The sequence below is a fragment of the Chelonus insularis genome, unplaced genomic scaffold, assembly GCF_013357705.1.
Source record: "Chelonus insularis isolate UGA/USDA-ARS -01 unplaced genomic scaffold, ASM1335770v1 contig_85_pilon, whole genome shotgun sequence".
Taxonomy (NCBI): domain Eukaryota; kingdom Metazoa; phylum Arthropoda; class Insecta; order Hymenoptera; family Braconidae; genus Chelonus; species Chelonus insularis.
The window spans coordinates 813124-828739 of NW_023276773.1; the positions used below are offsets into that span (position 1 = coordinate 813124).

The following is a 15616-nucleotide window of genomic DNA, read 5'->3' on the forward strand; positions in this document are numbered from 1 at the left end:
ATTACCAGCTATTTCTACTATCCATCCAAATCATCCATCGACTTCAGTAACACCAATTAAACCAATGTTGATTATCAGAAAACTTGAGAAAAATAAATCTAAAAAAACAACAAATGATATAAAAGCCGGAAATAGTGGTGGAAAAAAATTATGATTCCTTGGTACCCTGTCATCTAGCGGCTCATAAAGATCCACTTCTTCGCTCTGCACTTGTCATGCTAGTGTATCCATCAGCAAGATGCTGGAGACCATTTTCCACTTGGTCGAGTAATTGTCTTGCTACTGATTGATTTTTGCCGCCTGTTTATTTTATTGCTCTGTTTTTTTTTTTTTACACCAAAAAAAAACCCATCATCAGTTTCTTTTTCTCTTGCTATGATAAAAAGAATGCTTTCTAGACTTTCATCATTTGATATTTTAATTCCAAGAACTCTTGATCATCTATTTCTGATTTTATTTACATTTTTGTTTAGTCAGGTGTATCAGTGTAATTAACGTAATTGCAAGCACATGAATGGAATTTGTGTAGTTGCGGCTATACAAAGAAGATAAAAAAAAAAAAAAATTCAGAAGATGGTTAATTCTATCTCTCTCGACAGGCGATCATCATCAGCTAATAGTCCAGCAATTTCTATTACTGCATGGCAATAATGATCACTGGAACATGGAAAACACGTGATTACTTCTCTTAGAGACATGCATTTCCTGTTTTTCCTTATTAGTGGCTTTATATACATAATTTAGCTTACCTAAAAAATACTTGCCAATTTATACAATACAAAAAGAGTCTTATATTCGAAGATAAACTTATGTTTAATCATTTTTCCAACATCATAAGCTGATTATTTTCATCATTACTTGACCAACAATAAATTAATCATAAAAATAATCCAGTAAAAATTATTAGAAGAAGTCAACAACATCAAGAGATCCGTGCTGTTGATTTAGAAGTCATTGGAATGCTCTGAAAAAAATGACTGTTAGATTTACAATCAATACACGTGAGTGGAGATTTATTTTAATTGTAAAGGAATAGACTTTGAACTCGATTTATTGACAACAAAGGATTAAAACTGAGGACAATTTTAAATTGACTAGCACACAGGGATCTTCTATTCATCATCATATAGCCTAATTTCAAACTTACCAATCACAAAAACTTATACATCAACATTGGACTACCGCTCAGGTGTTTTACTTTGTCAATGTGTTGTTGCTACCAGTTAGGACAAGTTCGACCATGATTGATTATCTAATCAGCTGATTAACGAGTGCTAATTACCCTGACTATCCAGACATTGAAGTTTATTTATTTTTGATTTATTTAGTTTGAAAACATTAAAAGTATTATTACTAATGTTATTTATTATTATTCGGCTAATAATTAGCTGATCAGTCAGTCAGCCATCATCAACCTGACCCTTTGAATGCTTTTATTTATCATGGTATTTAAATCTTCAAACATTTTCTGAATAAATCTGTTCAATGTCATCCTGGTCCAGGTTTCAAATGATGTCCTTTCCGTACTTTTAAAAGCACTTCTTCATTCCTTTTATCAATCATTATCTCATGAGCAACCTAATGATAAAAATAATCTATTAGCACCAAGTCTTCAACAACCCTACGTCATTAAAAAACTTTTTAAATAATATTATTGAATAAAACAAATCTTTTGGTACTTAGAAGTTATTTAAACACCAAAGAAAAAAATGGAGAAGATTATCCACGTGTTTTAGAGTAGATTTTAAGCTCTTTCAAATAGCTTTTTATTTAAAATGATGCCATTACTAACCTAATAATGTGAGTAAATAAATAAAATAAGATCTAACTACTCCAGAAGCACTGACAGATCAATGTAATAACCTAAAAGTCATTAGAATTGTATTGACAAAAATAACCAGAGTAGTCCCAAGTGCTAAACATTGAAAAGTTGACCTGCTGATGAAAATAAAAGGTTAGTTGTAATAAACTTAAACAAGACTGAGCATGCATATTACAGTTTCGAAAGTCATGATGAAAGATATGGAAAAGATGACTGAGATCAGCAACCCTCCAAGCTATTATATACCTTTACGACTTTTGTTGAACAAAAAAACGTCAAGCCAGCTGAGGAGTCTTTTATTTCTCGTCCACTTCCTCCCTCCCTTTCTCACGATAGTTTTGCCGACATTTTCCGATGCTCATATTTAAGCAAAACATCAATGAAGCATTCCTCTTCAATGACTTAGCCAGAGACAAAAAAAAATTCCTCAGAGCACTAGACTTTCAATAGAATGATGAATGAAGGCGTGAATGGGATGTCTTTGGCAAAGTTTCTCTCTAGACAATTGTCGTTTGAGAGTTTCATTTTTTTCTTTTTTTTTGGAAAATAATACTATTGTTAAGATGCGTCCCTTCAGGCGCCTACGGTTTCCGGGCTTGGCCAAACAGGTTATGTTAGTCTACAAGAGAAATTGGAAACAAACTGTGAAAAATTCGTTTCGTAAGCTTCTTTAATCTCCTTGAAACATCTTTAAGTCCATTGATGCTACATTGGAGCAACCATAAAGAGAATAACAGTTGAACTTAACACAAAAAATAGGTAATTCATGATCACAGCTTCCTGCTTGACTATTGGTCACTTTTTGCCTCAGAGTAAATATTATAGTTGGATGTGAGAACCCGAACACGAACGTCGAATAGATGGGAATGATAGGAAAGGGATGATGAAGTCGCGATTTCGATGACAAAAATGCCAATCAGCAGGTGGAAAAGGATCACGCACAGGCTGGGGGTATAATTAGCTAATAGCTTGTTAGGTGGTCTGCTTGTGCACGATAATGGCCGGTATTACAACACGCGACCGTTATTAGAAGCCTAGGCTTACTGCACCCTCTTTAACATCATTTATTTATTCGGTTCGGATGAAAATTATTTCAAATGTTTTTTTACTGAGTTTTAAATTGTTTTGATTGATTTACTTTATTTCTTTTCAACAAAACCTTTGGATAAAATTTTTTTTTTATTTAATACTAAAATATTGTGCACACAAAGTCACTCCATTGTTCAATACACTTTGATTGGTGACAAATTGTCAGGTATATTTATGAGAAAGAAAGGTTAACTCTTCAGACATGTTATGTAATGATGAGAATATTATTTACTTTTAAAGTAAAATGCAATTGTTTTGATTCCTTTTTTTTAAATAGTCTTATGGGTTAAGATTTTTCATATGTTCACAAAATGTCATTTTCTTTTATTTAACACTCATTGAAATTTTTTTTCCGATTATTTTAGAATATTATAATAGGTTATTGTTCTCCAAGGGTCGCAGTAATATACCCAGGTATAAATGTTTTATTTTGTTAGCATAGTAAACATATTAATTTTTATTATATCCTTGCCAAAAGTTAACTTTTTTCTGCAGCTTTGAGGTTAGAAAGGTAATGGTTTTTTTTTCTTAAACAAAGGCAACGCTAATCTGTTTTCAAGGGGAAAAACTATCGCTTTCTTGCCTGAAAATAGAGGAAAAAAAGTCAATTGTCAGCGACAACATGAGAAAAAATTTATTTTCCTCCCTAGGTATGGAAAATACTATTTTTAACTCAAAAAAATTTTTTTTTCATTTTTATAACCTCTAAAAATTTATTGAAAATTACAAAAAAATCATTACAAATTCTCTAAATATTTTTCTCCTGTAAATTAATTTATTTATCAATCAAGTAACATGTACAATCAATTCTCCAATAACTATTGTTTGTTTTTTTTTTTTTTCTTTTAAAGAAATCATTTCAAGGTCCAGAAAAGATGTTCTTCAACTCCAAAATCCTGTGAGAAAAAAATAAAAAGCACATTGTCAACCCTCTTGACTTTTACAAAAAAAAAGAAACCTGATCAAAAAGAACAAAAAAACAAATTCCTGTGGGAGGATACCTTTAAACTACAATAAATAATGCATCCTGATTGTTTTTTTATGGCCTCAATTACAAGATGTTCTATAGCTGGTAATAAATAACAAATGGTCTTTATAAATAAATAAACGTATGCATTGTGTAAAATAACAATAAATAAGGTTGGTATGTCGTTGCAGGTAGACGTGTTTTTGGGTGTCAGGAGGATGGGGTACATTTGGATGAAAAAGACGAGCGAATACAGCAATAAATGTACAAAGGAACGAGGAACACGTCTTCATTGTGGGATAGCTTGTTGATATGTTGGACTTTTGAGGGGATTGATGATGTTGGAAATCAACGATGTACAGAAAGGATCGTCGTGTGGGTTCGAGCGTGCCGGACATAACACTGCGTCTTCCGATTGTTGGTTTTGCCAGTCAAGTTTTTCGCATCTTTCTGTGGCGGCGACTTGGACCCCAAGGTGCATTACACGCAATTAGACGCCAGGGTGGCCCCAAGGTATGCCCGACAAACGGATCTCCCTTCATTTCTTCTCTCCTCTTGTTTCCTTCATTCACCTCCCAGTCGAACAATTGTTCATCGCTTATTTTCTTTAAAAGCAATAATGAGAACAAATTTGCTCCAAGTCAATGACATTTACTTTTTGATATCTACAAGACATTTTCAATTATAATACCTTGAATTCAATAATTTATTACACCTTAACTAGCAATGATTTAAATAATTATCATCAGGATCTTTCAGCACAATAATTGAAATGATTTCTTACAACAGGAAGTGTGGAAAAAGATTATTTTTATTGAAGAAGCTGATTGATATTGATTTGATATATTTTTATTATTTTATAATAAATAAAACCCTTAATTAAAAATTGTTTATCAATTAAATAAACATTATTACACTGATTAAATTTTTTTATAGTAATTTTACCAGTTAATTTACGGCCAAAATTGCTAGTAAAAAATTCAAAATCACTAGGATTTTTTTTAGTAAAAAAAAACTTGGTAAAAATTCCTATTTTTTACTAATTTTTACTAAGTATAATTTTAACCAGCACACCATCTCTAAACTTAGTTTTTTTTTATTAAAAAAAAAAAAATTATGCAAAAAAAGATGAAAAAGTCATTCTGATTTAGAAAATCTTTAGTCAAAAATTTATTATACCTAAACTATTGACAATAACAATAGATAAATATTGTCATCTTACAGAGGGGAAAATTTCCAATTCCTAGCACACTAATGAAACCGTTTTTTACTAGCTGGAAGTATGCAAAAAAAAAAAAAATATCCAACATGATAAATAGCTTATTTGAGAAACTGATCAATTTCCTTGGATTGAAAATCTTTTGAATATCAAACACATAAGGGAAAATGAATAAAAAAAAAAACCATCCCCTAATTTTTAAGCTGAATATATATCCTAAATATACCATCAATGCCATTTGACCTCATTTACTTGCAGAGCTACATCTTCCAACCCTCATGTGACATCTGTATGAGTCGCCCGTGCCGACACAATTCCCCATTTTGAAATTGGGATGTTCTCGTGCCTTCTTTAGACATGAACGACCTGCGCTGACTCGTATGGACAACACCCGGACCACACCGAAACTGGCAGGTGCAAGCATCATCCTTTTTCTCCAATTCATCTGTCCCTTTTTCACGCTCTCCATTCCCTCGAGGACTTGATTGTTCTATTGCTAGCGTGCCATTCACCAACTAAATGATGACAATGACACTGTTAAAGCGTATGAAAAAGGTGTTTTTCTCTTATTGTTGTAATCACGAAGAGTCTGGCTGGTGGTCCAATTAGAGTTGGTGATTCTGATGGATAGTACTAGGGTGTAGATGCCGCAATTGCTCTTATAATTTGCTATATAAATTTTCTCAGTAAAATGTAGAGAGTGATGCTGATGGCTAACTGTGCGGACTTTCTTGCGCCTCGTAAATCCCAATGAGCGCGTTCTTTAAAGGGTATTTAATGTTGCTTCCTTCTAGGCTAACTCATGATTGCACTGCGACAGTTACTAGCTGGAAATCGCAGCCCAGGTAATACAACAAAACCATTCAACCAACGAAACAGTTAACCATTACTTTAGTGCCTTTGATTCCATACCAGCTGCCTTGAGACCTTTTTTATTCATTTTTAAATTAAACTTGATGCAATGACGCTCGTTTATTTGTGCTGATGGATCACTTCTAGGATCAATATTCATTTCATCAGGATTGGTGGATATTAAATGAGCTATTGGGATGATTGACAAATTTTCTCTGTCATTATCATCATATCCATCATGTAGATCAGCTTTTTAGCGATCTAAAATCCTACAATATTACTGCAAAAGTCCAGCCTTTAGGTTTTTTTTAAAACTCTTTTTAATTGGAACTTGATCTTATGACTCTAAGTCTGATGGATCACGCTAGAAATTAATATCAAAGTTTCTAATAGAAAGATCATCATTTCCTGACCATAAACACAATTTGATATACATACTTCGATATAAGTTTTTTTATCACTACACCTTTCATTGCAAGCTTTGGAATGATTATTTAACCTATAATTGACTTTTAGGTTAGTTAATTTCAATTAGACTCAATGTAATTGTTGATAAGTTGAATAAAAAGATGTTAATTAAAACTATTTTTAATATCAACTCTATTTTTTCAGGAATAAACCCTCCGGAGACCAACAAAACGACATCTAGCACTTTTTGTGATGAGTTTTTCAACAAACATCAAGATTCTTCAATACTTCTAGGTAAAATACATTCTAACCTCCAATATCATCAGCAGATATTGAATTAATTAATAACTGGTATTACAGAAGCCAGATCTATCATCAACGATTGAATGTATAATTCTCTACCTTATTCACTCACAACAAATCCTCGTGTGCTTCCATCCACCTCCACCGCTTGAAGCATGCGTACCAATTGTCTACTGTAAACAATCTTCTTCAGTGTCCTGTCAACAGGTGTTGTGACAACACTCATCACAAGCATGGAAACTGTTAAGAAGTTTGATATTTTCCAATATGACTCCAAGGACTTTAATTTCATTGTCCAACAAAATCATCAGGATGCGAATGACTCCAAGTTTGATAGGATTCTGAAAGAGAAATACGAAGAAGGTATGAAGAACAACATTTTCCGATACAAATTGAACATCAGTGAATCTAAAATCCTAGATGGACAATACAGGTTTTTTGCACAGGTAATTTTTTATGTTAAAACCTACTAGATTATTGATATTAATAACATGATAGTTTATTGTGACATCTTTGATGCAGCTGAATGTGGAAAGAGGTTCAAATCGCCGAGCTCCTGAAGACATTCAGTCAATGAATACTCCATTTGATCCATCAAGATTTAATTTCACGAAAATCAGTGATAAGGAAATTTACTTTGATATTTGTGTTGGTGATGGAAATAATGTTGTAGCAGCCAATGTCAGTCCAGTGGAGTATGGACATTGTTTATTTCTACCAGAGAGGTTAAAATGTCTACCACAGCAAGCTACTAAATTCAGTATCATTAAAGTTATTGAATTATTCCTCCTCAGTAAATCACCGTAGGTAGTTCAATCTTACTTATTTATTAACAAGAAAGAAAAATAAGACATTACCATTTTTTTCCTGATGAATCTAGGTACCTCAGGGCAGCATACAACTCACTGTGTGCTTATGCATCAGTGAATCATCTCCATTGGCACTTGTATTATTTAAATATTCCAATGCTGCTAGAAAAATATGTAAGCTTCAACTCTTCTTTATTTGTTAATTTATTATTTATTTTATTTAAAATATGATTATGTTTAATTCCAGCCTTTAGAATGTCTGTCTGAGCCTTTATATTTATTAGAAAATTACCCAGCCAAAGGTTTCTGTATTAAACAATCATCATTTCTAGACAATGATTACCTTAGTTTTGCTTCTGCAGTCTATTTGTTTGTTAAATATCTCCAGGAACAACTTATTCCACATAATGTTTACATAACAAGAGCTAAAAAATCTAGGGAAAGTATCAGCTATGATGATATAAGGGTCTATATCTGGGCTAGAAAACCAAACTTTGGGATCAAGAACACTCTAGGATTTCTTCCAGCTGTTAATGAATTCTCTGGGCATTTATCGATTAAAAGTATTTATAAATTAATACTTTTTATTGATAAATAATAATAATTATGGTAATTTTGATTATCTATTTCAGCTAAAGAAGCTTATGAGTCGCTGACTGAAGATATGGTTGCTCAATGCATGGAAGATGTTACAAATGATTTCTTTTTGAAGCTTAAAAAAAACCTTGAAGATAAGAATAATATATTTGATGGATCATAACTTAAATAAATTAATTTAAACAATAGATAAAAAGTGTGAAGAATGAATTAATTAATGGAAAAATATGCACGTGTATACAAAAGTAATGGTAAGTAGGTTAGAAATTATTTAATAATTAAATTTATTTAAAAGGTAAAATAATTTAAATTTAATAATGACTTTTAAATTATTTTACATAATAAAACAAAGTAATTAAAATATATTTGATCATTTTTATTTCTTAGATACTTTTGGTTTCTGTTAGGGAGGTTAAAATTTTAGGTTAAGTCTAACTTTAATATAATAAATAATAATAATAATAATAATAATAATATTTATTGGATTTAAAACTCCAAAGTTCTACACAATTGAATAAAATAAATAAAAAAAATATAAATATTTAAATTTAAATTATCATTAAAAAAAATAACCTACTGTCGATAAAATTTTTATTATTATCTGATCAACAAATATCTGTCTTACCGACATGAAGTAATTCACTGCGCGCCTGCGCAATATTTGTAAACAAACAAAGGTTATGTGTGGAAAATGCTACGTCAACACGTATTTAATTTACTCTAAAATTAATTAACATTGTTAATAAAAATAAAAGAGTTACTATATTTAGAAAATATTAGCAAAACTTTCTATACCTTTGTATATAATAATGAGTGCCAATAAAATTAATAATCAAGAGAAAAATAAATTAAAGTCAATTCCTGGTACGAAACCATCATTGAAAAATGCGCAATTGCTCATATCAACCGGTATTCCATCACTAGACAACTTGATAGGTAAATTTAATTTAAACTTCAAATCATAAAGTAAATAACCTAAAAATTTCAATAATTCATGATAATTAATGTGATTATTATTTCCAGGTGGTGGACTACCTATAGGCACGATAATATTAATAGGTTTTTATCATAAATATTTAAAAAATAATTATCATAATTTATACTGAAAGAACTCTAGTGTAAATAATCTCTTAAACTTGCAGAAGAAGATTTGTATGGATTTTACTCCAAAGCGATGTTGAAGTACTTCCTGGCAGAAGGTTGTGTTGCATCTCATGAGCTCTTTGTCGCTTCTCAAGACATATCTCCAGAAAAACTAGTCTCAGAATTGCCAGCGGAGATTAGAAATGAGCCCAATCTGATGCCAATGAACCCTCAAATAGACTCAAGTCATGATAAAATGCAAATTGCCTGGAGGTATCAGAACATGAAGGTTACTGATTCACTGTCAAGCTGTCCCAGTGATAACTTTGGTCACTATTATGACTTGACAAAAAATATGGACAAAGAATTGATCACCAAAACACACGTGACATATTGGAATGGTGAAGAAAACAAATGGCAGTCTAGTGATTTTAAAAATTTAGCTTATGTAGATCTGTTGAAGAGTATTCAAGAAACATTGAAAGAGAGACAGTTTTATGTATCATCTAATCCTGAGAAAAGGAATATCATGAGAATAGGAATCTTATCATTGGGATCTAGATTATGGTTAGCTGATAATGATGAACAAAGTCAATCAGAGTTGATTAAATTTTTATACTGCTTTCGGGCGATATTGAGAAATTGTTTTGCTGTTGCTGCCATCACTGTGCCTTCTAGGAATTTCGAACACGTAAGTTAATGAATAAAAAAAAGGAGTTTACACTCATTATTAGGTCATTACTCTTGAAAGCAACAAAGATAAAAATGATTTTAAAATGGAGTAAAAAAAATAATTTAATGGATCTTTTAAAAAAAAATCTTTCCGGTAGAAGTAAATAAACATAAAGAACTTGCTCAGATAATTAATGTGATTATTTTAATAGACATATGATTTTCATTTCCCCAACACTCTCATATGGATGCATTTATTCATGAGTGATTTCGAAGCGTGTAAATTATGCAGACGTAATGAACAATTTGTAGAAGTATAATAAATTGAAATTATGTTCTAGAATAATATTGTTGAAAGGATAGAACATCTTGCAGATACTGTGATATCCTTGGAATCATTCGCGGGATCTTCAAAAGAAACTAATCCTGTTTATAAAGACTACCATGGTCTCTTGAATGTTAGAAAATTATCAGCAATCAATACACTAGAGTCACACTGTCCTGAGACGTTGGACTTAGGCTTCAAACTTCGAAGAAAAAAATTCACAATTGAGGTAAGAAATTTTATTCACATCAGTCATGGTCATGTGGTAGTTCTGAAATCGGGATTTTTCAGCATGGAGGAAATTCTGAAGAAAAATCTTCGAAGATTGTTAAAAAACATTACTGATATTAATAAGAGTGTTTTTATCTTGAATAATAGATAAAAAGTCTGAAAAAGCAGCCTTCGGTTCACTTTTTTGTGATTTTCTTGAAAACTACAAGAGATAAAGGTGAAAGTGTTATGACCTTTTTTGTATAAAATTGCAGCCTCGACATATTTTATTCGAAACTTTTTCCCATATCTTTTACCGTTTTGAAAATAATCACGAAAAACAGATTTCAGAGTGATTTTTTAATTATTATCCAAGGTAGAATATAGCTTTGTTAATATCAGAAATTATTTATAACAATTCCAAAAGTATTTTCTACAAATTTCAGCCATGCTGAAAAATCTGGATTAAGCTATTTTGATTAAACTACTAATTAATTATGCAAACAATTAAATAAATTTATTTTCAGGTTCTCCACTTACCTCCTGATTTCGGTGATTCAGAGCATGATGATAAAAAGATGTCTTTAACTGGATGTGGAACATCACAAAAAATGTTAGATTTTTAGAAGCATACCTTAGTTTTATTTTCCTTAAAAACAAAAAGAATATATCCTTAAAGTAAACAAATTTAATAAACTGGTTTTTTAATGAACGAATTGAAGTTTATTGCTCAACCTATTTAACGACATGTGCGTGACTTGTTCCACAAAAATCGATAGAACGACGTCGGAGATAAGCTTGGTGAACACTAAACAATAATACCTGGTAACAATGCATCATGATGATCTCATTCTCATGTACTTTACACCTAAATAAAATTACCTACTAATCGTAATCTCTATCTTATATAGTCCAGTCAACACAGGGAAATGGATGATTCTTGACAAGCTGGTGGAAAATTCAAAGTAAAAACGGTGTTGATCCAAATTTTCTGGCCCCCCATAAGGGAGGGAAAAAGAACAATAAAAGCCTTTACCATCGAAATATCTCGAAATCTAAGATAAATAGGAAAAAGAAGTCTATAAGTATCCAAATATACTTTAACAACTTAACACACATCTCCATTACCTAGCAAAACATCTAAAAAATTTGCAGGAAGGATATTTCTACCGGTTCCAAAGAGCTAATTGATCCAAAAAACCAACACAGCATTGAAATAAATAATAGTGTGTATAAATACTGAGAATGAAGAACCCATACCTCATGGAGCCCCTCCTATATGTAACCCTCTTCCGGACCTATTTCCTTCCGGCGCCATTACATCTGGTTCCATCCGGTCAATGATGAGCATTGAACGCCCTGATGCGTATCCGAACGTTATTCCACTAGGACTGGAGCCGTAGAAAAATAATTGTTACATGTTCAGTTGACTTTTAAAGTTGGAATTAAACGAATCAACTTGTTTAATCCAACATCACTGTGGCTATGATTATTTGTTTAATCCTCAACTGTCTTTTTTATCAATCATTTTTTATCCTTTAATTATGAAGTGCCACCAAAATAACAAGATTAACTGGATAATCTAATTAACATCCAATTAATTAAATAATAAATCAATTATTTTTAAAGTGTTTTTTAACTTCCAACATGAAGCTTCACAAAAGAACAGTGTTTAGAGCCTTTATGTGCTCATCAAATGTTTTATTCACGGTAATATTAAATTATAATCATCAGTTTTAAGTGTCAATTATCAACAGAATTGGTATTAAAGATTTTCTTTCCTTGCTTTTAGATATCGGGATTTGTTTTAATGTCTTTAGGAGTTATATTGTTGATCGACAGTGATCGGATATTGATGTCAAGATTACTTGGTCCTGATGAATCTCAGCTAAATCAACCTTTATTTTATTACCTGGCATTTGGCTTTGTAGGATTAGGATTTATTATTGTTATTACTGGACTATTTGGATGTTGGTTATCATGTTCATCTCACTGTTGTGTTACTGGTTTGGTAAATATCCATTTTTTCCCCCCAATTAAAAGCAAATTCATCAAGTAAAAGGTCAATTAAAAAATTTATCATTGCAGTACATAACAGCTTTGATACTTTTATTGCTAAGTGAATTCACATTGTGTGCTGTGGCAGTGTTTTGGCCAGACTTGATAGGCGTTGATGTCCATTCAACGCGTCTAGTTCGTGCTCTTCAACGCAATTACGGCTTACCTGGTCGTGAGCAATTTACTGCTGCCTTGGACCTGGCTCAAACAACCGTAAAATGGAGCATTAATACTTAATTTTATTAATAGGATGACATTTAGGTATTAATGAGGTGTTTCATTTCAGTATTCATGCTGTGGGATCAATGGAAGTAATAATTATGGAACATCTTGGTGGCGTTTGCAAGAAATTGGACGACGTGATTTAATTGTACCACTTACCTGTTGTGTTCTTAATAGTACAGGAAGTGACAGTTTTCTCAACCCTGTGGCCAAGGATCTTGAAGCATGCCAGGCACTTAATCCAGCTAGGCATCAGCATGCTCGACATACTCAGGTATTTAGAATCCATTTATTAAATCTTATTGATAAGATCTAGTTAGCTTAATGTGATTTTAATAGTTTAATTATTTTATAATAGGGTTGCTTGGAACTTATTGAAGATTGGGTTCAAACACAGCTGTTGATATTATTGACGATTGGTTTGTCATTGATGTTCTTTGAGATCTGCGTTCTCTCATCGTCTTTGCTAGCATGTAGAAATAGGAAGAAAGCTTCGAAGAAGAAGAATACAAGTGGATTGTCATCTTTTACTTCAACACAGGCATTGACTCCTCATTCACAGTTTACTGATACTGATTATGACTTTGGTAATTTTTGATTTGTTAAAATTACCATTCAATTTTTAGCTCTTAAATCATTTAATAATCATGGAATAAATTTTTAGAAACTGGATTGGATAAAAATCCACGTATGAACATCGCAACGATCAGTAGGAAAGCATGAAAATGGCACGAGGGCAGCGAAAGGAGTGAAATTCTGAAGAGTGTGAGTGATAACAATGGTGGATCTAGTGTTGATCATTCTAATATAATTTCTACAAGTCAACAAAATTTGTCAAAACATGTCAAACAGTCTAAAAGTCAATATTCTATGGATAAAATACCACCAGAGCTTCAAGGAGACAATCAGAGGAATTCATTCATCAGAGACAATTATCGATTTTCATTCTCAAAAGCTGGAAAGGGAAATAAATCTGATCAAGTCTCAGTCTTACAGATATCTACATCTCCATACCATCAGCTTTGCTCACCTAATTCAGAGTTTCACTCCACTAGTCGGAGGATTAAAAGGAATAAATATCACTTTAAAGGGAGTTTTCCTCATACTAGAGACTCAAAAAAATGTCGGAGTTCAAATATTGATTATCTAGATCTCATAACATCTCCATCATTGGTATCAAGGAGTGTCAGGAGTGTTAATAGGTCATCAATAAAAGGTCAAACGTGTTCTAAAAATGGTAAAGTAAGTCGAATAATATCAGCTTTTGAAGAGAATGCTCGAAGTTCTTCTAAAAAACGAACTAAGAATAAAAACAAAAATCGATTGATTGGTGTACCTTTAATTGGAATGCACAATACATGTGGGCTTCCTGTGATTACTCAATGGTCTGACAAACATTTAAATTCCCTTCAGGTGTCAAGTGATGTTGTTAAACGGCTAGGATCCAATGGATTAGTTGATGGAATTAACAGGACTATCATAAAACATCATTTGAAAAATTCTTTCAAAGATCCAGCACGAAAATCAATGATCCTAGTGAAGTTGATGAACGAAAATAGCTCTAAAAGAAGAAATAATAATCCTAATTATAAAAAATGCATCAACTGTTCATCAATGCCGAGTAGTAGTCAGTTATCATCAAACAGCACCAAGCAGCATTCTCAGTCTTCTAGAAGATTGGAGGAGGATAAAACATCTTCTGAAACTAAAAAGTCTTATTTAGATTTAACAAGACATGAGAAATCTGTAAAACGAGCTACACTTTATGCTAGAAATGACAGTAGTGAAGCAATAAATGCATTGACTAGTCTTTGTTTAAATCCCATGGCAAGAAGTGAAAATGCTTCTAACATGATATGGTAGATTTAATAATTAATTTATGAGTTTCGTTGCCCTCGAGCTTTTTTTTTTATATTCTTTTATACTATTATGTCACTATTATTATTGAAATAAATTTTTTACCTTCGTTTGATGAGTTGGAATTATTTCCAGGTTGAAACATCAGTATTTAAATCTACACAAGCTGTATCTTGTGCTGGCTATACACATGACATAGTATTTATTAGCATCACAAATTTTAGTTTTTGTCGAATTATTCCTGCTAATGTAGAACATCCAGCATGTAATTGGTAGGTCCAGGTTTGATTCCAGGTCTCGACAACCAAATAAATGAATAAAAAATTATTCTGGGCTGGTTGTGGAGTCATTTACATTGGCACTTTACTCCAATTCTTCAATAAAAAAAATTAAAATAATAAATGAACCATAGAAGGCGCTCAAAGCAGCAAGCTTTGACCAGCACTCAATTAAACACCCGTTAGAAACATCTCTATTTCATGAACAATAGTTAGATTATCCCAATTACATCATTTAGCTGAGGTACAAATTGAATATTGGCTGTTCAGTATGACATCATTGCACCGATAAAACCACTAGCACACTTGAGAGACCTAGAACTAATCCTTTCCAATATTTACTGATCAAAGTTATAATAAGTACTTTGATAAAATTTTCCACTGATAGCAATTAAAGTAATAATTAATAATGGAGCTCTCTGATGATCAGGCAAGTCAATCAACCCAAGAGAACTCTGCAAACCCAGCAAAGCCTGCTCCTAAAAAAGCTAAACGCAAGTGGTCGAAGAAGCTGAAGAATGATCTTGGTTTGGGTTCAATAAATGACAAGCTAAATGTGCTAAGACGTCTTCCTGTTGGACTGTTGAATGAAGATGGGACTGATGGTGTAGGAACGAGCACTGATGAGCCTAAGAAAGGTGACACAATGCTAATTATGGACAACTATGCCTGTAGAATATTTGACATTGTTGCTTTAGAAGACTATGAGCTACCTGATTTCAACCCAGATGAACTCATTGACATCAACACAGGAAAGTTTTCAAGCTGCGAGCACATTTTCCGTCTTGTTTCTCAACAGACCCGGTCTGCTGATGAGATCAATACTATCATAAAAATATGTGAAA

General features: G+C 32.1%; 3 protein-coding genes and 1 long non-coding RNA gene across 5 annotated transcripts; all 4 read left to right on the forward strand.

Annotated features, from left to right (window-relative positions):
* Positions 1-3232: 3232 nt before the first annotated feature.
* On the forward strand, positions 3233-4513 carry LOC118071547 (uncharacterized). The gene is made up of 4 exons (XR_004690904.1): positions 3233-3325; positions 3407-3561; positions 3763-3983; positions 4070-4513. It is a non-coding gene; the product is annotated as an uncharacterized lncRNA (long non-coding RNA).
* A 2164-nt stretch (positions 4514-6677) lies between these two features.
* On the forward strand, positions 6678-8572 carry LOC118071544 (GDP-D-glucose phosphorylase 1). The gene is made up of 6 exons (XM_035090741.1): positions 6678-7106; positions 7183-7463; positions 7541-7643; positions 7717-8032; positions 8102-8317; positions 8454-8572. The coding sequence occupies exons 1-5, from the start codon at positions 6894-6896 to the stop codon at positions 8227-8229; spliced, it is 1041 nt and encodes a 346-aa protein (XP_034946632.1). The 5' UTR covers positions 6678-6893; the 3' UTR covers positions 8230-8317; positions 8454-8572.
* Positions 8573-8632: 60 nt separating this feature from the next.
* Elp4 (Elongator complex protein 4) lies at positions 8633-11068 on the forward strand. Its single transcript, XM_035090740.1, has 5 exons — positions 8633-9002; positions 9090-9125; positions 9209-9840; positions 10163-10375; positions 10884-11068. The coding sequence occupies exons 1-5, from the start codon at positions 8876-8878 to the stop codon at positions 10980-10982; spliced, it is 1107 nt and encodes a 368-aa protein (XP_034946631.1). The 5' UTR covers positions 8633-8875; the 3' UTR covers positions 10983-11068.
* A 314-nt stretch (positions 11069-11382) lies between these two features.
* On the forward strand, positions 11383-15178 carry LOC118071545 (CD82 antigen-like). Of its 2 annotated transcripts, XR_004690903.1 has the most exons (7): positions 11383-12066; positions 12149-12367; positions 12445-12627; positions 12701-12910; positions 12995-13223; positions 13301-13878; positions 14050-15178. XR_004690903.1 is itself a non-coding variant. In XM_035090742.1 (6 exons), exons 1-6 carry the CDS (start codon positions 12004-12006, stop codon positions 13357-13359), a joined length of 963 nt encoding a protein of 320 aa, XP_034946633.1. In that variant the 5' UTR covers positions 11383-12003; the 3' UTR covers positions 13360-15178. The 2 variants fall into 2 exon arrangements, 1 of the variants encoding a protein (XP_034946633.1); XM_035090742.1 differs by having other exon boundaries at positions 13301-15178.
* The last annotated feature ends 438 nt before the right edge of the window (positions 15179-15616 follow it).

Coding starts and splice junctions, on each gene's coding strand:
- Elp4 (XM_035090740.1), top strand. CDS start 8,876: ATGAGTGCCAATAAAATTAATAATCAAGAGAAAAATAAATTAAAGTCA. Junction 9,003..9,089: donor ATCACTAGACAACTTGATAG/GTAAATTTAATT, acceptor TATTATTTCCAG/GTGGTGGACTACCTATAGGC. Junction 10,376..10,883: donor GAAAAAAATTCACAATTGAG/GTAAGAAATTTT, acceptor ATTTATTTTCAG/GTTCTCCACTTACCTCCTGA.
- LOC118071544 (XM_035090741.1), top strand. CDS start 6,894: ATGGAAACTGTTAAGAAGTTTGATATTTTCCAATATGACTCCAAGGAC. Junction 7,107..7,182: donor AATACAGGTTTTTTGCACAG/GTAATTTTTTAT, acceptor TCTTTGATGCAG/CTGAATGTGGAAAGAGGTTC. Junction 8,033..8,101: donor TGGGCATTTATCGATTAAAA/GTATTTATAAAT, acceptor TATCTATTTCAG/CTAAAGAAGCTTATGAGTCG.
- LOC118071545 (XM_035090742.1), top strand. CDS start 12,004: ATGAAGCTTCACAAAAGAACAGTGTTTAGAGCCTTTATGTGCTCATCA. Junction 12,067..12,148: donor CATCAAATGTTTTATTCACG/GTAATATTAAAT, acceptor CCTTGCTTTTAG/ATATCGGGATTTGTTTTAAT. Junction 12,368..12,444: donor ACTGTTGTGTTACTGGTTTG/GTAAATATCCAT, acceptor TTATCATTGCAG/TACATAACAGCTTTGATACT.